General features: G+C 43.5%; 1 protein-coding gene across 1 annotated transcript in view; it reads left to right on the forward strand.

Moving 5' to 3' along the window:
- The window catches only part of LOC141259318 (probable cation-transporting ATPase 13A4), a 153,266-nt gene that overhangs the window by 74,994 nt on the left and 54,055 nt on the right, over positions 1-24,217 (forward strand). The window contains exons 13-20 of the mRNA XM_073675072.1: positions 587-648; positions 2,096-2,246; positions 2,351-2,434; positions 2,543-2,699; positions 2,946-3,063; positions 4,122-4,246; positions 10,592-10,761; positions 16,718-16,840. Of these exons, the coding sequence (XP_073531173.1) occupies positions 587-648; positions 2,096-2,246; positions 2,351-2,434; positions 2,543-2,699; positions 2,946-3,063; positions 4,122-4,246; positions 10,592-10,761; positions 16,718-16,840 (990 nt within the window). The remainder of the gene's footprint in view (positions 1-586; positions 649-2,095; positions 2,247-2,350; positions 2,435-2,542; positions 2,700-2,945; positions 3,064-4,121; positions 4,247-10,591; positions 10,762-16,717; positions 16,841-24,217) is intronic.

Below are 24,217 nucleotides of genomic sequence, written 5' to 3' on the forward strand. Positions count from 1 at the left end.
TAAATATGAGTGTCTGAGCAAAGGGTCTGAATACTTTTGACCATGTGATATTTCAGTTTTTATTTTTTAATAAATTTGCAAAAATTTCTACATTTCTGTTTTTTTTCAGTCAAGATGGGGTGCAGAGTGTACTTTAATGAGAAAAAAAATGAACTTTTTAGAATTTACCAAATGGCTGCAATGAAACAAAGAGTGGAAAATTTAAAGGGGTCTGAATACTTTCCAAAAGTATTTCACTGTATTATTAATTGATCCTCCTTTGTGTTGATTAACTTCCAGAGTTTAATATCATCTGCAAATACTGAAATTTTACTATGTGGGTCATATTTAACGGAGGAGGGCCCATTACTGACCCCTGTGATGTCCTACTACTAACAGTGACCCAATCAGTGTGTTCCCACTCACTGTTTCCTATCACTTAGCAAATTGTTAACCACACATTTTTCATCTATATTTATACTCAATATTGATAATATAGAGTACAGCAATGCTTAAAATAATTTCTTATACTTGCTCTACAGTAGCTATAGTGATAAATCATATAATATTTCAGTTGAAATTGATTTAAATTTTCCTCTGTATTCAGACTGGCACTTTAACCGAAGATGGACTTGACTTAATGGGCATAATACCATCAGGAGGAACATGGTACTTTGTATTTTATTATTAGCTCACAAATTTATATAGCTTTCTATAGATGCCAATTATTTCACCACCAAGATCCTGGAGTTCCTTGCAACCTCATTAAGGAATTTCCAGAAAATGTATTTTTCTGCATCTTCCTTGTAAAAAGGTATTTTTAAAAAAAAACATGAAGCGATACTAGAGATGAGTGAATTGATCCACTGTTGATTACCTGCAAGTTGAATTTCCTGAAATTTCGCAAATCCCCATGAATTTAATCAATTAGTGATTTGATTGATAAAAATCACAAAAAATAAATGCCAAGTGCCATTTATTAACAGCATTTTTTTCTCGCCACACATTTCAAGCAAGGAGGGCAATTTAAAATCCTTCAGTCCTAATTTTTCTATTGAAGAAAAATCCTAAAGCCAAGGCTTGCGTGCCATAGAAAGTGTGCTTTCTCACTTAAGAGATGGACAAACCATAATTTTTTTAAAGACCATAGAAAAATCTCCACATTACTCACACTCCCACAGTGTGCGTGTATTTATTTCTTAAAATTTTTTTTTTGCACACTTCCTTATTATAGTAGTCTAATATTAGAGACGTTTATGCTATCTGAATACTGCTGTTGTTAACTGCTAGTTACCATCCATTTTTCCCTAGCCAGATAGCTTGAGATCACTTGGACATTAATAAACCTGTATTTGTTTAAAAAAACATTCAATATGGTACTAGGAAACCTCAGAATGTTATACATATCTTTTGCTTTACAGTATTGAAATTCTCAGTGAATCAAATTTTTGGGGAAATTTCCGGGAAGCTGGTGAATTCGACATTCAAAAGATCCATTCATCTCTAAAAGATACCATGCCTAAAGCATGCTGAGTGTTTATCAAAGAGTCATTGACCAATAAAATGCCCAAAAAACCAAAACTTTGTGTGTGATGACTTTGCAATAGTTTACTAAACATTTTAAAGGGAACCTTTCATGTAAAATGCTATTAACCTGCAGATATGGTGTTAATCTGCAGGTTAATAGTGTTCTGACACCGTGCGGCACCTGCACTGAGAGCCCCGCTGCCGGGAGGTAATGAACTTTATTCCCCCAGCAGCTCCGCTCTTTCAGTCATAGAGGTGGCGTCGAGACTGTTTCCATCACAGCTCTGTGTGTATAGAGAGCGAGCGGTGGCTGTAACCATTTCCCCGGCACTGACTGACAGCAGGATCAGCCTTAAAGCTGGCTGTCAGTCAGTGCCAGGGCGTGGTTACAGCCACCACCCTCTATATACATAGCGGTGACTAAAAGTGTCACCTCTATGACTGAAAGAGCAAGCTTTCCAGGGGGAATAAAGTTAATTTTTTCTCGGTAGAGGGGCTCTCGTATCTGCAGGATAATAGCGTTATTTTACTTAACAGGTTCTCTTTAAAGTGACATTTGGCTGCAGAAACTAACCACAGCTATGTGTAGTTTTCAGGAAATGCTTAAATATGACCAGATGAATGAAGTCACCTGGGGACCTCTGTTTGCTGCAATGACATGCTGTCATTCGGTCATCATGGTTGATGGAAATTTACAAGGTGATCCTTTGGACCTCAAAATGTTTGCTGCAACAGGCTGGGTAATATACATATATATATATATTACATATATATAGTGTAGTTAATCTAGATTTCAGATATAGACAACTATGTATGTTTTTGTTAAACTGATTTTTTATTTCAGGTGTTAAAAGAGGCCAATGAAGACTCTAGTAAAGAATATACCTCACAGAACATGGTTGTCCATCCTGGGCCAAGTTCGTGGATTGTAAGTTTTTGTAAACTCATATTTCTTTACATATGCTGCTGGGCATTTTAGATACAGTACAGATAAAGCAACAGCTATTAACGTAGTTGTTTCCTTCTCCCTTCACAGAATACAGTGGAAGGCATAAATGTTTTACTCCAGTACCCCTTCTCCTCTGGCTTGCAACGTATGTCTGTTATCACTGAGGTTATTGGAGGGGATGAGTTAATTGTGTACATGAAGGGAGCTCCGGAGATGGTGGCCAGTTTTTGCAGGTCAGAAACAGGTAAGGCACTATGAGCTTGAGAAGCTCAAAGTATAGGTACACAATTAGTAAGCCATATATGTGTATATAATATATAAAATAAATATGTATTATAATTGCCACTTCTATGGCAGACCAGGGTTTTTTGGGCATTTTTTAACTAATAGCATGAGATATTGTAAAATCTGTTTGTTTGTTTATTATTTTTTGTATTTTATTTTTATATGATAAATTACTCCATGACTTTTATTTATTTTATTTATTAAGTCCCTAAAGAGTTTTCGGAAGTACTGGAAATCTATACTTTTCAAGGCTTACGGGTAATTGGTGTGGCATATAAAATTCTACAGAATGGAAATCGGGATGATTTAGACAGTGTTCAAAGGTAGGGGAAACACACATATAGTGATATTTACTTTTACTAAATTGCTTTTCGATAATATAAATCTTAAATCTTTGTGATGCATTATTTTGAACATAGATTATATATTTAAAGGGGTTCTACACAAATGAGATGAAATGGAGCCCTTAATTTAATTCATACTGCAGCCCATACTAGTTACATTTCAGTATGGGCTGCAGACTGAAGACAAATAGCTCCTGAGACTTGTGTCTCAACTGACAAGAGCTGTCAGTACCCCATTGGCAGCCGGGAGCACAGCTGCAATATGTAAAAAAATATGTTTTAACCCGAGTTGTGCTCGGCAAGTAGATCTCCAGCTTCATCCTCCTCCCTCAGTCTGATAATTTTATAGCAGTGCACAGAGACTGCGCCCAACTGGAAAATAAACATTGAGGGGGATGATGCTGAAGATAACCCCCTTTATGCTCAACGAGGAAGAATTTTATTTCTTCACATATGACAGCTTTGCTCTCACCAGAGGTGTGTGTGATAGAGTTCTTGTCAGTTGAGACGCAGGTCTCGGGAGCTGTACAATGCCTTGAAGTGTATTCATACCTCTTGATCTTTTCCACACTTTTTCATGTTACACCCACAAGCTTACATTAAATGTTTTTTATTATGTGAAGTGTAAAGGAAATGATTCATGATTTTCTAAATATTTGAAAAATATAAATCTGAAAATTGTGATGTGAATTTGTTTTCAGCCCCCTGTAGTCTGGTACCCCTGAATTAAATTCTAAGTGACCAATTGCCTCCAGAAGTCAATGTCACGTCAACTGTTCTGCAGCCAATAGCTAGGCTCAGCGATTCTACCCACGTGAATGGCATGTGCCACTGAACTCACTGATTGGCTGCAGCACGGTTGATTTGATGTCAGCACTGCAGACAACAGACACCGGGGTAGATATGGAGGCTCAGGGGACTTAGTAAGGCTAAGTAAAACACAGTTTTTTTTCCCTTTTTCAACAAACTGTGCCTGGGTACACAACTTTTCTAAAAATGGAAAACCCCATTAAGTTTGTTTTTCTGTTTCTTTAAAGGGATGAAGTTGAAAGCAACATGGAGTTCCTTGGTTTGCTCATACTAGAAAATCGTCTCAAGCCAGAGACTAAGCCTGTCCTAGAGGAACTGAATGCTGCCAATATCAGGACTGTCATGATTACAGGTGTGGGTCAATTACACTTAAAAATAAAATCATTTAACAACATATTTATAGGAATTTTCTGGGATTAACATTTACCTTCCCATCAGCTTGCGTTAGGTTAAAATAATAAACTCAGGTGGTACTCTAACTAGGTCCAGTGTTGCATATCCACCCCCGCCCCAGTCTTTGTTGAAAGGCTGAAGCGGTGACGATACATTAACAACACAAGTAACTGCTGCAGCCAATCATTTGGTTCAGTAAATATGCTGATATTGAAAGTATGAGCTGCTTACATTTAAAGCAGTGATTATCTGTAAAGGTCACATTTTCTGTAGTCATGATGTCAACGCTAAAGCCTATCAACATAGATGTCCCCTGAAGAATAAAGGGTGAAAAGTGTGTTGGGGCAACGGGACACCCATCCATTACTCTGGTTTAAATGTGAAGGTTACTAAAGGAATTACTACCAGGAATCTATTCAGTTCAGCGTTCTTTCCATCTTTCTTTAGATGAAATGTTTAGCTATATCTATTTTATCCTATGGTCTGTTTGCATAAGTAGTAGTAGTTTTAATCTTGATGACATATGTGGTGAAGGGGTTAATGAATACATAAACTCCAATATTGCTGTAAACGTTAGAAACGGAAGTTTTTTCGATCAAAGAGCGCAAAAGCCATGCAACCACGTCAAGGTTCACATAAATATATCCATATATATCCCTATAACTAAGTATAGTCCCTATAACTAATGTCCTACCTCTCCATGTGCTAAACAAGACCTCAACTGAAAGGGGAGTGAAAGGGAAACCAGGCAAAGCTTGCAGATAAAACCTTGTATGGGAAAGATGGGGGGATAAGGGTGCTGAGCGCTGGAGGGGGCCACACTCCCCAATATGTACAAAAAAGATCTATTCATTCCTGATGCATTCATGGGGCACCAATGCAGGCTAAATTCCAAGGAACTCACTTGGAAAAAATATACAATTAAAAAATGGTAGACAGCGTCCAGGCTTGGGTGATACAAAAAATTTAATTCTTTTATTCTGCTATACAGGATGTAACGTTTCAACCTAATACAGGTCTTTATCTAGCATGATTGATAAGGACCTGTATTTGGGCTACTATTTTATAAGTGGTAAATAAACAAAAAAGACAGCCTCACCGTGTCCTCTTATTATAGCTCAGTCCGTTTTACAATGCTGTGGGTCTCCAACCAATAGCCGTGACTTAAGGCTTCACATAAGAAAAATAAATTTGGTGAGTCCCAAAAATAATTAAAATCCTCAAGTTATTAGAAAATAATTAAAAGATCATACAGGTTGGGGATACATCTAAACGCGTTTCTGGCAAAAGCCCTTATTCACTGAGATAATTATTTTTGGGACTCACCAAATTTATTTTTCTTATTTTCTAAGTGCTCATACCATAGCGACATACATAACATTTTTTTTTTACCTTTTAAAAACTGATACTGGTAACTTAGAGAATCATGTTGTTATAAGTTATATTTACAAAATAATGAATACTATAGAAATAAAACTCAAAATGCCATTGCAAAATCACATTTATTTTATAGTTTTTGGAATTATTTATTTTCTCGTTTTCAGTACATGGAATTGTAAAATGAATTGTGTAATTCAAAACTACAATTTATAACATGAAAAGTCAGCACGGTGGCTCAGTGGTTAGCACTGAAGCCTTGTGGCGCTGGTGTCCTGGGTTCATATCCCACCAAGGACAACATCTGCAAGGAATTTTTTATTTTCTCCCTGTGTTTGTGTGGGTTTCCTCCGGGTTCTCCGGTTTCCTCTCACACTCCAAAGACATACTGATAGGGAATGTAGATTGTGAGCCCCAATGGGGACAGTGCCGATAATGTCTCTAAGTAGTTTGAATTGTAAAGCTCTGCGCAATATGTTGGCTTTATATAATTAAATAGATTATTATTATTACTAAAAAACATAGCCCTCATATGGTTACATTGACAACAAAATAAAATAGTAATGGCTCCTGAAGGAAGAGGAGGAGAAAACAAAAAAAGAAGTGATAGATTTTTCAAAATCGTCCAAAATTTTATCCTTTTACTTATGGAGGTAAAACAGGTGTGCTGTTTTGAATGTAAATAAGTAATGACTTCTCAATCACAAATGAAACGTATCTTTTGGAATCCACAATGTTGGTTATTCACAAAAAGATTAATCAATTACAAAGGCATTTTATCTACCTGTCCAAAAAGTATCCATTTTTATAGGGAGCAGGAATAGACTAGCTGTTTTCAAAGTGCAGAAGACATGGCTTGCAAATAAGGATCATTGGATTAATATGCTCATCCCTAGTTAAAACTATTCAATATTGACACCATGTGGTAAAAAGTTTATAATGAATGTACAATTACTGTCACTGCAGGTAAGTCAGTAAATTGATTAGTTTTAAAAATTAAAGCTTGCTCCCGAATGACAAAGACTAATGCATAAATACTAAACAGCTACCATAGGATTACTGCCCCCAGGACCAGCCACCACCTTCTTAGACCATTTCACCACCTGGCTACTTCATTTCCTTTCTGCTAACATCCTCACTATCATCATGGGTGACTTCAACATCCCCATCGACACTTCCCTCTCAGCTGCCTCTAAGCTTCTATCCCTAACTTCCTCCTTCGGTCTTACTCAATGGTCTTCCGCAGCCACTCACAAAGATGGCTACACTTTGGACCTCATCTTCACCCGCCTCTGTTCCCTGTTTAACCTCTAACTCACCTCTCCCTCTATCTGACCACAACCTACTTACATTCTCTACCCTCTTTTCTCCAGGGCAACAATCCCCACTCCACAAACTTGCATACCCTCGCAGAACTGTTAAACACCTTGACCTACACTCACTCTCTTAATCCCTCCTCTCTCTTACAGACATCAGTACCTTACATGACACAGATATTGCTGCCGCTTTATATAACACTACAAAAGCTGCAGCTCTCAATTCGGCCTCCCCTTCACACATACTAAAGCTCGCACAATCAACAGGCAACCCTGGCACATCAGCCTGACTAAAGAACTGCGACGAGCCACCAGGGTTGCTGAGCGTAGATGGAAAAGGTCTCACTCCAATGAGCACGTCATCGCATTCAAACAGTCCCTCACTACCTTCAAGTCCACTCTCACTTTTTGCAAAAAAAACATACTTCTCATCTCTCATATCCTCCCTGTCTCACAACCCTAAAAAGCTATTCAACACCTTCAATTCTCTCCTCCGCCCCCCGGCACCTCCTCCCTTTACTCTAATCTCAGATGAAGACTTTGCCTCATTCATCAAGCAGAAGATTGACACCATCAGACAAAGCTTTTGCCTAAAGTCCCTCCTCACACCTACTCAATCCTCCTCCTCCAAAATCACCTTCTCCACCATTATGGAAGATCAATTTTCCTCTTTACTCTCCAAATCATACCTCACCACCTGTGAACTTGACCCAATCCCGTCCCACTTCATCCACAACCTTACCACTATCTATCTTCATCCCAACCCTAACCCACCCTTTCAACCTTTCACTAACAATTGGTGTCATCCCCTCATGCCTCATACATGCCTCAATCACACCTATCCTCAAAAAGCCCTCCCTTGACCAATCCTCTCTGACAAGCTACAGCCCCATATCACTTCTCCCCTTATGCCTCAAAGCTACTGAAAAACATGTCCACTTTGAACTGTCCTCCCATCTCTCCTCCTGCTCTCTCTTTGACCACCTCCAGTCTGGCTTCTGACTGCACCATTCTACTTTTCCTCCTAGACCTGTCATCTGCCTTCTACATAGTGAACCATTCCCTCTTACTACAGACTCTCTCCTCTCTTGGTATCACAGACTTGGCCCTATCTTGGATCTCTTCATACCTAACAGACATGACATTCAGTGTCTCCTACTCACACACCACCTCCTCATCTCACCCCCTATCTGTCGGTGTCCCCCAAGGTTCAGTTCTAGGACCCCTGCTCTTCTCCATCTACACCTTTGGCCTAGGACAGCTCATAGATTCTCACGGCTTTCAGTATCACCTCCATGAAGATGACACACAGATCTACCTCTCTGGACCCGATATCTCCTCCCTACTAACCAAAATCCCACAATGTCTGTCAGCTATTTCATCCTTCTTCTCTGCTAGATTTCTAAAACTTAACATGGATAAAACAGAATTCATCATCTTTCCACTATCTCATTTATCCCCCCCATCTGACCTATCTATCAACGTCAATGGCTGTTCACTCTCCTCACTCCCGCAAGCTCTCTGCCTTGGGGTAACCCTGAATTCTGATCTCTCCTTCAAACCACATATCCAAGTCCTTTCCACTTCCTACCGACTCCAACTCAAAAATATCTTCCAGATCCGCACATTCCTCAGCCATGAATCTGCAAAAACACTAGTGCATGCCCTCATCATCTCCCGCCTCGACTACTGCAACCTCCTGCTCTGTGGACTCCCAACACTATCGCACCCCTCCAATCTATCCTAAACTCTGCTGCCTGACTAATCCACCTGTACCCCCGCTATTCCCCAGCCTCTCCTCTCTGTCAATCCCTTCACTGGCTCCCCATTGCCCAGAGACTCCAGTTCAAAACCCTAACCATGGCATAAAAAGCCATCCACAACCTGTCTCCTCCATATATCTGTGACCTAGTCTCCCAGTACATACTTGCACGCAACCTCCGATTCTCACAAGATCTCCTGCTCTACTCCCCTCTTATCTCCTCTTCCCACAATCGCATACAAGATTTCTTCCGTGCATCCCCCCTACTCTGGAACTCTCTACCCCAACATATCAGACTCTTGCCTACTGTGGAAACCTTCAAAAGGAACCTGAAGACCCACCTCTTCCGACAAGCCTACAACCTGCAGCAAACATATCTCTACCCTCACCTACTGTATCCTCACCCATCCCTTGTAGACTGTGAACCCTTGTGGGCAGGGTCTTCACTCCTCCTGTACCAGTCTCCATCACATTTTGTTTAAGATTATTGTAATTGTTTTTGTATGTATACTCCTTTTTCACATGTAAAGCGCCATGGAATAAATGGCGTTATAATAATAAATAAATGATAATAATAATATGGAATGCTGGTTTTAAATTCTATTGTCAAGGATTCAGCCTTCTTTATCACCCTGATGCAATGGTCAGGATCAAAAGTAAGGGAGAATTTGATGGCTTCTTTTGTTACCCCAATGGATCTCCTGCAACATGATTATGGAATGCAGATAGGTTTATATAGCAATCAGGGGCATAGCAAATGTTCCTGGGTTTGACATATCTGAACTCCAGACTAAAGCTGGGTTTAGAGGAGCGTTTTTCACGGTCGGTATGTGTATGGTAATGGCTGGACTGATGGCGGGTTTACCAACCCAAACTTACTCCCTCAAGAACACATATTAGGCTGCAAGTTCAGGTCAGGAGACCCTTAGTCAATTCAGGCAATTTGTATACAGACCTTGAAATATGTCCCTTGGTTTGACATATCTGAACTCCAGACTAAAGCTCTGTTCAGACGGTGTATTTCAAGGTCCGTATATGTATGATAATGGCCAGACTGATGGCAGATTTACCGACCCAAACTTACAGCCTTAGAGACACTTATTAGACTGCAAGTTCAGGTCGGGAGACCCTTACTCAATTCAGGCATTTCAATCCATATACAGACCGTGAAATACAACCCAATATTTGAAATGTGAGATTATCAGCTATAATTTTGCAATACTTTGTTGGGAGATCTTTATGGTATATAAATCTTCAAGAACTAACGGGCAAATGGTTGCTAACTACCTGCCTGTTGGGCCTGGTGCCGGCACCGAGTGGTCTGTTCTTCCAGCTATTTAGTGACTTCTGCTGACATCACATCAACAAAGCAGTGGCTTTTGCTCCGCTCTGCTCTGTTGATGGGCGTGACTGTCAACATCATGAAGATAGACAGCTGGCTCCCTGGTTCCTACCTGCGGGGAACCCGCTGTCAATCAGCATGACATCAGCAGTCACGCTCCCTTGACAAAGACACCAGTAAGAAGAAGAAGAGCTGCTCTGTGAATGTGGATCAGCTGAATCACCAGCAAGAGAGGTCAGTGAATGCTCTAAGTCAGCACCTGGGAGAACAAGCAGGTAGTGGACTCTGTTAGCAACTACCTGCCTTTTAATTTTTAGGTCCATAGTAAAAAGAAACATAATACTCCTAGACTACCCTTTTAAGTAAGTAGCACAGCTTCTTTTCCTCCTTGCACAGCCAGGAGACTGGAAAGATGCAGGATCTTTGGGGCTCCCAGAGATTGAATGCTAACAATATACCAATTATATGGTAGAAATACCCATTTAAATAATATATTTTTTTATTTAGGTGACAATATACAAACAGCAACTACAGTTGCAAGGAACTGTGGAATGATTCCTGAAGGCAGCAAAGTGATTCTAGTGGAAGCAAACGGTCCTGACTGTAACATGACTGCTTCTGTCACCTGGAAGCTTCTGGAATATCCACAGAGTGTAGGAAATGATAAATTATTGCAGGTAATGTCAATTTTCTATGTTTGTTTCTCATGTTTCAAACATGAAAACTTTCTTGTTGTTTATTGTTCAGATTTGTTTCACTATTAACACTTTTGCACCACCATTAATATTGATAGGTTTTCAGGACTGCTATAAAATAAAATAAAAACTCTAAGCAGACATCAAACATTTAGCAATATTTATTTTAAAGACCTTACTGTTCGATCCCATGTAGGTTACAAGTTTTCATTGATATTTTAAAAAACAAATGTACAATAATCCCCCCACCCCACCTTCTCTGAAAGACAGTGATTTCAGATTTTTTTCCATTAAAAATTTTGTGCTGAAAAACTGCTTGCTAGGGCATTAGAGATGCCTCTCTTCCCAATCGACTAAATCTCAACATTAGTCACAGACTACTAACTTCATCGTCTTCAGTGTTGCAATTCTACAACAAATTACTACTTAGGGTATTTATTTGCCGATAATGTCTGTAAATTGCCTGGCGCTATATAAAAAAAAAGATTATTATTATTTTAAGGATTTCTCTTTCTTTTTCTGTTGCTGATCTCTGACACCATCTGATTATCATAAATCACTTTGAATTGGCTGCTGAATTCCCAGCCTCTACTTTTATACAGGCTATGTTAGTCCCTCCTGATTGACATGGATATACCATGTGACATAATAGCTGCAAGGCATTATGGAGAATCCTGCACGGTTGTACAGTACCTGAAGTCATATGAGCCTTCTGTCACTGATGCAATCTTTTGCAATGTGTAAAATGGTGTAAGGCATTTGTGATTAGCGAAAATCAAATTGCAAATTATTTGCATTCGCTGAGATCTGAGAATTTCCTAAACTTCGATGCAAATGCAATTCTAATTAAATCAATTGGATCATCTCAAATAATAGGTAAAATAAAATCAGCAAAAAAAATATGTATCCTCATCATAGGCAGATCATAATGAGGGCAATCTGGGCTACCAGATTGCCCTCATTAAAATATGTGCGGCGCGGCAGACACCGGCAGGCAGAGGCGGGGGGCCCCTGGACCGCTCACCCAGCAGCGGCGCAGGGCTGCTGCTTCTTCTTTGGCCAGGCCAGCACTGCACCTGTTAACTTCCCTGTGTGCTTGTGCTGGCCCGGCCGCGTCACAGCTTGGAAACACGGCCCTGTGCGTGGCCTTGTCTGCTAGTATGACATCACACAGTGTGCGCCCTGCACTCCTGCACCGGAGAGGAGCTGGACAACTGGAGCCAAGCCGGGGGATGGTGAGTGACGTGTCTGTATGTGCACGTGCGTGTCACAGTGAGTGTGTGTGTGCAGGCAGATATCATTGTGTGATGTCTGTTTATTAGTGATGAGTGAGCATGCTCGCCACTGCTCGGTACTCGCCCGATCATCTCAGTACTCGAGATGCTCGGACCTCGCCCGAATACTTGCGCGATGCTCGGGCGGGAGCTCGGGTCCCCGTCCTGCATGTTTGGCTCTATTTAGAGCACCAATCATGCAGGGATTGTCTGCCACTCACTGTAATGTCACAGCCATGGTGGTTGTGGCATTACAGTGATTGCCCAAATCGATAGGAACAGTGCACACAGTGAAACATGAAAAGCTGGCAATTCATCAGCATCATACATCTGTACCCGACAATTTAGAACAGAAAGAATAGAGCATCACACATAGATTAGATAGATAGAAACATGCCAGTCACATATATAATAAGTACAGTAGCAGTGTTGGTTACTGTACTTGTCATTTATTGTTAAAATAAAGTATTCATTAAAAAAAAATAATAGTGTTTTCATGCACCAGTCACTTTAAAAAAGCCTGCCGGCAATTCATCAGCGGCATACTTTGGTACCCGACAATTTAGAACAGAAAGAATAGAGCATCACACATAGATTAGATAGATAGAAACATGTCAGTCACATATATAATGAGTACAGTGACAGTGTTGGTTACTGTACTTGTCATTTAGTGTTAAAATAAAGGATTTATTAAAAAAAAAAATTGGCGTGGGGCTCCCCGTAATTTTAGTCTCTAGCGGAGGTTAAGCAGACGGCTGGGGCAGATGTTTGAAGCCTGGGAAGGCGGTAATACCCACGGAGCTTCCCAGGCTACTAATATCAGCCCCCAGCTGAATACCTAGCCTTTACTAGCTATTAAAATGGGGGACCCCAAAAAAATTACATGGGGTCCCCCCTATTTTAATAGCTAGCAAAGGCTAGCAGACAGCTGTGGGCTGATATTAATAGCCCAGGAAGGGTGCCATGAATATTGGCCCCCTCCCAGGCTAGAAACACCAGCCCTTAGCCGCCCCAGAAATGGTGCATCCATGGGATGCGCCAATTCTGGCACTTAGCCTCGCTCTTCCCACTGCCCTGTAGCGGTGGCAGTGAGATAATAGGGCTGGGGTTGATGTCAGCTTATAATGCCAGCTGACATCAAGCCCAGGTTAGTAATGAAGAGGCGTCTATAAGACACCCCCTTTATTAACCCCATAGTAAAAGTTAAAAAAAAACACAAACACCCAGAATAAAGTCCGTTAATTGAAATAAAGACACAATACTTTAATGTTCTAAATTAAACTCTACTTACCGTCACGCCCATTCCAGCTGAAGCCAACGATCTCCTGCAATAAACGTAAAATAATAAACCATCCTCATCCTTACCTTTCCATGGTTCCCAGGACAGCTTCAGCTCTGCTACATTCACATGACAGGCTGGATCGCAGCAGAACGCTGCCATCCAGCTTGCCATGCCACAGACACTGAGAAGCTCCTCAGTATAGATCCTCAGTGTCTAGCTGTGACGGCATCCAGATGAGCCGAGTTCATGTCCAATGAACTCAGCTCACCTCATGCATGTCACTTACAGCGTGGGAGAATTCTCCTGAGCATGTGGTGCCGGCAAATGACTTCGCCGCTTGAGCAGGAGAATTCTCCCACGCTGGTATGGCATTGAGATGGCAGGCTGGATGGTAGCAGAAAGCTGCCATCCACTTGTCATCCTTCAGAGACATTGCCTGCGCTCAGCAGTGTCTCTGAAGGATGGCATGCTGGATGGCAGTGTTCTGCTACCATCCAGCCTGCCATCTCAATGCCATCCCAGCGTGGGAGAATTCTCCTGCTCAAGCGGTGATGTCATTTGCCGGCACTGCTTGAGCAGGAGAATTCTCCCACGCTGTCAGTGACATGCATGAGGTGAGATGAGTTCATTGGACATGAACTCGGCTCATCTGGGTGCTGTCACAGCCAGACACTGAGGAGCTTCTCAGTATCTGCGGCATGGCAAGCTGGATGGCAGTGTTCTGCTGCGATCCAGCCTATCATGTCAATGTAGCAGAGCTGAAGCCGTCCTGGGAGCCATGGAAAGGTAAGGATTAGGTTGGTTTATTATTTTACTTTTATTGCAGGAGATCGTTGACTTCAGCTGGAATGGGTGATATGGTAAGTAGAGTTTAATTTAGAACATTAAAGTATTGTGTCTTATTTCAATTAAAGGACTTTATTCTGGGTGTTTGTGTTTTTTTTAACTATCACTATGGGGTTAGTAATGGGGGTGTCTTATAGATGCCTCTCCATTACTAACCTGGGCTTGATGTCAGCTGGCATTATAAGCTGACATCAACCCCAGCCCTATTACCCCACTGCCACCGCTACAGGGCAGTGGGAAGAGCGAGGCTAAGTGCCAGAATTAGCGCATCCTATGGATGTGCCATTTCTGGGGCGGCTGAGGGCTGGTGTTTCTAGCCTGGGAGGGGGCCAATATTCATGGCACCCTTCCTGGGTTATTAATATCAACCCCCAGCTGTCTGCCTAGCTTTTGCTAGCTATTAAAATAGGAGGGAACCCACGTCATTTTTTTTTGGGTCCCCCATTTTAATAGCTAGTAAAGGCTAGGTATTCAGCTGGGGGCTGATATTAATAGCCTGGGAAGCTCCGTGGGTATTACCCCCTTCCCAGGCTTCAAACATCTGCCCCAGCCGTCTGCTTAACCTCCGCTAGAGACTAAAATTCCAGGGAACCCCACGCCAATTTTTTTTTTAATAAATCCTTTATTTTAACACTAAATGACAAGTGCAGTAACCAACACTGTCACTGTACTTATTATATATGTGACTGACATGTTTCTATCTATCTAATCTATGTGTGGTGCTCTATTCTTTCTGTTCTAAATTGTCGGGTACCGATGTATGCCGCTGATGAATTGCCGGCAAGCTTTTTTAAAGAGACGGGTGCATGAAAATCGGAGGGCACTAGTGTGTTCCAAGTGCCCTGCTATGTTTTTCATGCACTCTCCTATATACCCTGCCTGCCTGTCTGCCTATATATTCTGCCTACCTGAAATTTAATTGAGCACTGTTCCCATCGATTTGGGCAGTTTTTGACCTTCTGCAGACCGCCAGGGGGGGCTGCCAGAAAAATACTCGAGTTTCCCATAGACTTACATTGGGCTCCCTGCTCGGGTCGAGCACTCAAGTATTCCAATGTGCTCAACATGAGCTTCGAGCACCCGAGCATTTTAGTGCTCGCTCATCACTACTGTTTATATGTATTTTTGTGATTCAAATGTGTTTATGCGTGTATGTATATGTTTGTATATGGTTGTGTGTGTGCGTGACTGCGTGCGACCTCCTCCCGCTGTATCTTGGGGGCGCCATGCGACCTTCTCCCGTTGTATCTGGGGGGCACCATGGGGCCTCCTCCCGCTGTATCTGGGGGGTGCTGTGCGGCCTCCTCCTGCTGTATCTGGGGGGCGCCATGTGGCCTCCTCCCGCTGTATCTGGGAAATGCCGTGCGGCCTCCTCCCGCTGTATCTGGGGGGGCTCTGTGCGGCCTCCTCCCGCTGTATCTGGAGGGCACCGTGTGGCCTCCTCCCGCTGTTTCTGGGGGCACCGTGCGGCCTCCTCCCACTGTGTATAGATGGCACCGTTCAGCCTCCCGCTGTGTATAGATGGCAACGTGCGGCCTCCTGCTGTGTATAGATGGCTACGTGCAGCCTCCTGTAGTGTATAGATGGCTATGTGCGGCCCCCTGCTTTGTATAGATGGCTTCGTGCGGCTCCCTGCTGTGTATAGTTGGCTACGTGCGGCCTCCTCCCGCTGTTTATAGATGGCTACGTGCGGCCTTCCGTTGTGTATAGATGGCCACGTGCGGCCCCCTGCTGTGTATAGATGGCTACGTGCGGCCTCCTCCCGCTGTGTATAGATGGCTACGTGCGGACTCCCGTTGTGTATAGATGGCCACTTGCGGCCCCCTGCTGTGTATAGATGGCTACGTGCGGCCTCCCGCTGTGTATAGATGGCTACGTGTGGCCTCCCGCTGTGTATAGATGGCTACGTTCGGCCCCCTGCTGTGTATAGATGGCTACGTGCAGCCCCCTGCTGCGTATAGATGGCTACATGTGGCCTCCTGTTGTGTATAGATGACTACTTGCGGCCCCCTGCTGTGTATAGAAGGCTACGTGCGGCCTCCTGCTGTGTATAGATGGCTTCGTGCGGCCTCTCGCTGTGTATAGATGGCTACGTGCGTTATCCCATTGTGTATAGATGGCTACGTGCGGCCTCCCGCTGTGTATAGGAGGATTATGTGGCAGCTCATATTGTGTGTAGGGTCTCATACTGTATATAGGGGATGCCAGCATACTTAATTGTGCTCAATATTAAGTCATACAATTAATGTAAAAAAATGATTATAATATATTAATATTGTGCAAAATTAGTTTCACGTGAACTATCACATGATCTATCACAGGGGATCGCGTGACATGTCACATGATACATCAGGTGTGTGTGTGTGTGGGGGGGGCCCTTGCTACTCTTAATCAACCCCTGATCCTCATGTATTATCTGATTATATCTCTCTAACTTGTCTATTTCTTTAGCTATACAGACATGTTCTTTTATCTCAATAATTTAATTTTGATTAGTGTGATGCTTTAACTTTTTAGGTTATGTGTCTAATTATAGGACATTACCATCGGTTTTGAAGATGTTTTGGATGACAAAATACAAAGTAGTGATTATCATTTTTCAATGAGTGGGAAGACTTATGAAAATTTGGAGAAATACTTTGCTGATTTGTTACCAAAAGTAAGTGGCAAATGCAAATGGTAGATGTTTCAATGCACAAACAGCAAAGTGCAAAAGTTTTAGGCATGTGTGTAAAAATGCTGCAAAATAAGAATCCTTTTAAAAATAGAAGTTTCTTAACAAAATGGAGTTAGTTTATTAACAAAATGGAAATTAAGTGGTCTAAATAAAATCAATATTCTGAGTGATCACGCTTTGCCTTTAAACCATTATCAAAGCGTTAAATCAGCTAGGAACACTTAATCCATTTTTGAAGGAACTCAGTAAGGAGGTTATTCAAATCATCGTAGAAAGATAATCATAGATCTGTGGATGTAGGCATGTGCAAATCCTTCTGTATTTTCATCTAATCCAACAATGACTTGATGATATTGTTGTGAAGGCTTTGTGAGGACAATCATCAATTCCAAGACAAATAGTTCTTCTTTTTGCTGAAAAATGTTCTTAATGATATTGGCTGCGTGTTTGTTGCCTGCTGACTAATTAAATAACATTATTAAGAGAATTCATTTTTGTGGCACATTACTACATTTGTTACTAGACAATGAGATGCTGTATGTGTTCACTGTAGATTTGTTATCAGTATAGCTTTGGTAGCAAAAGGCGAATCTGGGTTTTCCGGCACACGGGGCAAGAATTCAGTTTGGTGCCCCCTGCTATATACAGCATAAGCGGTTTGAGTAGTCATCATGTGACTGCTCACATGTGATTTGCACACTTAATCACTTGCCGATGAGGTGGCCACATTCCGACAAGATGTGTATGGCCATGTTCAATACTAGTGAATTGATCAAGGCAGTGCACATCTGGTCAGGATGTGAACGCATTTATGCAAATCACATATTTACGATTACAAGACCTCCCGCTTTTTCAACCGGCACAGGAGAATCCTGACAGTGCTCAGTCTGCACATTATAAGGATTTAGAAGTCTGCAGTCACATAGAGTCATTACAGACTGTCATTACAAACCTGGAATATAAATATGAATGTAGTAACTTTTAACTTGTCAGACGGCACAATACTTTATTAAAAAGGCCATGTATTCTTATATGTTATGGATTTTTACATGCGTTCAGGATCAGAACCAATAACAGCACAAGAATACATCATCAGTACCACCATGATCACAGAAATACATCACAAAAACCACCATCACTTCTGAAATACATCACCAGAACCACCACCAGTACAGTAATACATCACCAGAACCATCATCAGTTTAGAAATACATGACCAGAACCACCATCAGTACGGGAATACATCACCAGAATCACAATCAGTACTGAAACACATGACAAGGATCACCACCGGTACAGGAATACAGTACATCACCAGAACCACCAAAAATACAGGAATATATCACCAGAACCACTATCAGTACAGGAATACATCAATAGAACCCCCATCAGTGCAGAAATACATCACCATAAACACCCTCAGTACAGCAATAAATCACAAAAAACAACCATGAGTCCAGGAATACATCAACAGAACCACCATCAGTTCATGAATGTTGAGGTTAGCGATCAATTGTAATGTCAGGTCAGCCCCATATACAAATGCATCGCATGAACCTACAATTCAAATTATGTCCTTAACATTGGTAAAGTGATACTGGATGTTGTTATCAGTCATTATCAGACTTTGGACCATACAGGAACCACAGTACTGATTAGACACAGGTAGTGATAAGCAAGCACTATAATGCTTGGGTACTCGTTGCTCGGGTCAAGCACATTGGAATGCTCAGGTGCTCGACCCGAGAAACGAGCCCAATGTAAGTCTATGGTAAATGCGAGCATTTTTCAAGCAGCTCACCCCGGCGGTCTGCAGAGGGCCTAAAAATTGCCCAAATCGATGGGAACATTGCTCAAATGACATGGGAACAGCATGGGGAAGAACCCCGGAAGCATCTCTGACTCCTAGATCACTGCTGTCAACAACATTGTCAGAGTATTATGCCACTTTTACGGACTCACAATAAAACATACAAAAACGAAACCAAAATGGATTTTCCTGGGAAATATGTTAAGGAACATCCTTTCCAGGGTAATGACTTGTTTATAAGGCAAAATAAATAACCAAAAACAAAAATACTCCTCCACACCTTGGGTAATATTCACACGTAGCGTTTTTGATGCGTTTCTGCACTTTTGCATTGCTTTCAACGAAGGCAAATGCATTCACCAGGAAATGTCATTTTAACATTTTACAACCTTATCTGGCCATGTGGTGTGTGACACATCATCAGACACATGCATACAGTGCTGAAAAGACATGGGAACAGCATGGGGAAGACCTCTGGAAGCATCTCTGACTCCCAGGTCACTGCCTAAAAGTGTGCCCATCATAAGTAATCTTTGGCGCATGCGAAGATGCCTCCCGCCATGAACCTGTCATTGCAGACTTGCAACATTAACCGTCCATGCCCTTGTCCCAGTGCAGCATCCAGTTGTCCCTACCCCATTTCTTGTAATGCAAGCGCAGGTATGCAGCCAGCCACCCACCAACCCACAGGCTGCAATACTATACTTCCAAATTTTTGACAGCTGTTTGCACTTCAAATGTGGCCTTTTAGGCTCGTGGAGGCGGAAGCTTTTCATAACCTCATGCCGGCGGTGGCCGGGTGTCCATACTCAGTCCCCAGCCGCCACTGTTTCTCCCGATGTCGTCTCGGCCTTGTACAAGCACGGGTCCCACAACATTACCCGTTCCCTCCCCAGTGCACTTACTGGGAAGGACCGCCTAACCACAAACACGTGGACAGGTGAATGTGGCCAGGGACGATACGGAGCCAGTCCACAACTTTTTTTGCTGAGAGTTGTATTTCACCGCAGCCATATTCTTTAGCTCTGTGAAAGGACTGGCATAGAGGGAAACAGTATCTACTCTGGGTGTCATTTCTCCGTCATCAGGTTCCAACCATTGTCACACACGACCATGCCCGGCTGTATGTTCAGCGGTGAGAGCCACAGATCAAACTGCTGTGTTACAGCTTTCAACTACTCTGCAGCGCTGGGTGGTTTGTCACCTAACCATTAAGCATGTTATCTGCACCAGAGCCTGTTGCCGCTTGGCCAAGGCAGATTTGCGGTGCTTTCAGCTTGTGACTGATGTGGTCATTTTGGAGATGGAGGAACAATGTGATAACATTGAGGTTACATTGGCGACTCTGTTTTTATACTAAAGAAAGAACCTACTGTTTGTTTTTTTTATGTTAATTTTTATGGCAAGTGCATTCACCGGGAAATGTCAATTTTAACTTTTTACAACCTTATCCGGCAATGTGATGTGTGACACATCATCAGACACATCCTGTTTCATTGATGATGGAGGGACTCTGAAAGACACATAGAGCAGGGCCACAGTAACAAGTACGACATGTTCCCATTAGAAAGGAGAGGGTCTGCTATACAGTTATAGGGTATGCAGTGAGTCCAACGTCTGACCAAATATAGGAAAAACCCCACTAACAATTTAAAGAGACATAGAGCAGGGCCACAGTAACGACAAATTCCCATTAGAAAGGAGAGAGTCTCCCATAGTGTTGGCCTATGCAGTGAATGCAAGGGCTGCCAAAACTTTGGAGGTACTTCAATGCCTCTTGGAAGAGACATGGAGGTCAGAGGGCCTCCTCAAAACAATGTTTCCATTATTAGGAAGTGGGTCTTCCATAGTGTTGGCCTATGCAGTGAATGCAAGGGTTGCCAAAAATTTGGAGCCACTCCAGTGCCCATTGGAAGAGACGTGGAAGAGTGCCTCATAAAAAATGCTCCAATTAGAAAGGAGAGGGCCTCCTATACTTGTAATGCTCATGCACTAAGTGAATGGGCTGACAAACATTTACCCCTGGGGGGTATATATGAACATGCTGTATAAAATTTTTTTTTTACGGGCATCATAAACACCCTTTACAAAAATTATGTGGATGTTGCATCACGGACCATGGTCACCCTGGTGATATGGTGGTGGAGGATGAGGAGAAGGAGGAGGAACAGAGCAAATAGCCAAAATCAGGAAGCATATACCAATGTCTGGGTGTGAAAAGGTGCATCGGAATATACCTCCCAAGAAAAGACACTGAATTTGAGTTTGTTACGCTGCTATCATTCGGTGGTGTTGAGAAGGACGTTGGTACGGTCGGCAAGGTACTCCCTCAGCATCTTCCCAAACTTTGCACTCCTTGTGAGAGTACCCCGCGCCTCAGGGCCTGTGCGATGAGAGGGTCTGAGAAAACTCTCCCAGAACTTTGACAGTGTTCCCCTGCCTCTGCTGGATTGAAGTTGTGTCTCTCTCGCCTGTACTCCTTGGTTGTCCAACGAAGTGTTCCCTCTGCCGCCAGCATTTTCAGATGGGAATTTTTTTAACATTTCCGCAACAAGTGCCTTCTGGTACAGCCCTATTGTTGTAGACCTGTCCGCCTCAGGAATAAGAGATATAAAGTTCTCCTTGTAGCGTGGGTCTAGAAGTGTCACCAACCAGTCATGACTGTCACCCAAAATTTTGAGAACGCGAGGGTCATGGGAAAGGCAGCGTAGCATAAACTCAGCCATGCGTGCCAGACTACTAACAGGCAAGACTTCCGTGTACTCACCAAGAGGATGACTGACCATGCTCTCCTCCTCCTCCTCTCTGTCCTCTGGCCATCCATGCTGAACAGACGGTATGACAGCTGTGCAGGTAGCACCGTCTATAGCGCATGAAACTAGCTCCTGTCCTTCCTCCTCTTCCTTTTCCTCATTGTCTCCCAATCCACATTGGGATGAGATGAGGCTGGGCTGTGTGTAATCACCCTGTATGGTTTCTTGCTCCATATCACCTTGCTCCGCAAGCAATGCATCCTCATTGATTGTGAGCAGAGAGCACTTCAGAAGACAGAGGGGCGGAATGGTGACGCTAATTATGCATCATCGCCGCTCACCATCTTGGTGGAGTCCTCAAAGTTTTGGAGGATGGTACATATGTCTGACATCCATGTCCACTCCGGAGGTCTTATGTGTGGAGTCTGAACTGAATACCGATGGCATTGTTGATGCTGGTACTCAACAACTGCCCTCTTCTGCTCACAAATCCTTCCCAACATCTGCAGTGTAGAGTTCCAACGCGTGGGGACATCACACACCAGTCTGTGAGCCGGAAGCTGCAAACGCTGCTGAAACATGGCAAAGGTGGCGGAAGCTGTAGCTGACTTTCTAAAATGGGCACACAGGCTGCGTACTTTAACAAGCAGATCCGGCAGCTCTGGGTAGGATTTGAGAAACCGTTGAACCAAGAGGTTAAGCACATAGTCCAGGCATGGAACATGTTTGAGCTTGCCTCGCCTCAGAGCCGCCATCAGGTTCCGGCCATTGTCACACGCGACCATGTCTGGCTGTAGGTGCAGCAGTGTGAGCCACAGATCTGCCTGCTCTTTCAGAGCTGTCCACAACTCTTCAGCATTGTGCGATTTGTCACCTAAGCATATTAGCTTCAGCACAGTCTGTTGCCGCTTGGCCGAGACAGTGCTGCAGTACTTCCAACTTGTGACTGATGTCGTCATTTTGGAGATGGAGGCTGAAGGGGAGGAGGAGGCTGAGGAGGATGAGGTGCAGGAGTTGTAGACTGTGGGGGCAACCCTGATTGACCTAGGGCACCCCAATACTTGGCGTTTGGAGGACGTGTTCCGTCCCAAGGTCTGACTGTGTCCCGGCTTCTACTATGTTAAGCCAGTGTGCCGTCAGCGAGATGTACCGTCCCTGCCCACAAGTACTTGTCCACGTGTCCATGGTTAGGTGGACTTTCCCGGTAACTGCATTGTTGAGGGCCCGGCAAATATTTTGGGACGCGTGCTTGTGTAATGCGGGGACGGCACACCAGGCGAAACAGTGGCAGCTGGGGACCGAGTACCGAGGGACGGCCGCCGCCATCAGGTTGGGGAATGCTTCCGTCTCCACAAGCCTAAAATGCAACATTTCGAGCGCAAGCAGTCGTGAAATGTGAGAATTTAGTAGTTTGGCCTGTGGGGCGTTGGCTTCATATTTGCGCTTGCATTCCAAGGACTTGGGAATGAACAACTGAATGCTGCGCTGGGACTAGGACATGGACGTGCTTCCTGATGCTATTACTTGAGAGTGCGCAACGACAGGTGCAGGGCAGGAGGCATCTTCGCATGCACCATGGACAAGGGATTGGCTTGCATGCACAACAGCGGAAGAAGCAATGGTGCCACCTGCAGACACTGTTCCTAAACCCTGGGGTTCGGCCCACAAAGTCGGGTGCTTTGCTGCCATGTGCCTGATCATACTGGGGGTGGTCAGGCTGGTTGTTTTGCTATCCCTGCTGATGCTGGCCTGGCTGGTTTTGCAAATTGCCTCTTTGGAGTTATCAGTAGTCTTTAAAAAACAACCTGACTCGGGAAGACCTAACAGTTATACTGGCAACTTCCTTCATGTTGGTGTTACGGGGAACGGTTGCCTGCCTTTTGTCTGCAGCCACCACACTGCTTCTTCCTGCCTGTTGGGGTGCTCTGCCTCCCTCCCCCTGTGTGCTGCTGTCCTCGCTCTGCATGTCCTCCTGCCAGGTTGGGTCAGTTACTATATCATCAACCACCTCGTCTTCCACTTACGCACCCTGGTCCTCCTCCTGACTTTCTGGCAATTGTGTCTCATCATCGTCCACCTCTTGTGACACTTTCCCAACGTCGCCTTCGTGTGACCATGGCTGCTCAAATATTTGGACATCGCTACACGCGATCTCCTATTGCCCCGCTTCAAGTGGACCAGTCGAGAGGCCCGAATCTATAAATGGAAAAGTGAACAGCTCTTCAGAGTGTCCATGTGTGGGATCAGTTGTCTCCGGGCACTCGGCATGGTGGGAGGAAGGAGGATCAGAGTGAAGAATATGCGGTCCAGACTCACGGCTACTGAGACTTTACTGTGTGGAAGGTGGTGGTGGTGGTGGCTAAGTGACTGGAAGCATTATCCGCTATCCAACCAACAACCTTTTGACACCGCTCTGGGATCAATAGTGGTGTGCTGCGGTGCCCTAGGAATTGGGACAGGAAGGTCGGGATGGAATATGTGGGTGTTTGTTGTGGCACAATTTCAGCTTGCCCACGGCCTTGTCCTCGGCCTCTGCATGCACCATCGCCATCACGTCCAGTTCCCTGTCCCTTGCCTCGTGCCTTGCCCATTTTAAATGGAGGACAGTATCTTCCACGCTCACTACAAATGACTGAGTTTGGAGCGAACCTATATGTGATCCGTGTGACGGAGAAAACAGAGTTTTAAATACCTGTCCTGTAGGTAACTACTTTGAACAGCAAACTGGTGTGAATTGCTTCACTGTCACACTGAAAGAAATTTTTAATGGAGGCCAGAAATGGCAGTATTTTCTGA

The sequence above is a fragment of the Phyllobates terribilis genome, unplaced genomic scaffold, assembly GCF_046119375.1.
Source record: "Phyllobates terribilis strain yellow unplaced genomic scaffold, ASM4611937v1 Scaffold_3__8_contigs__length_932513732, whole genome shotgun sequence".
Classification (NCBI taxonomy): domain Eukaryota; kingdom Metazoa; phylum Chordata; class Amphibia; order Anura; family Dendrobatidae; genus Phyllobates; species Phyllobates terribilis.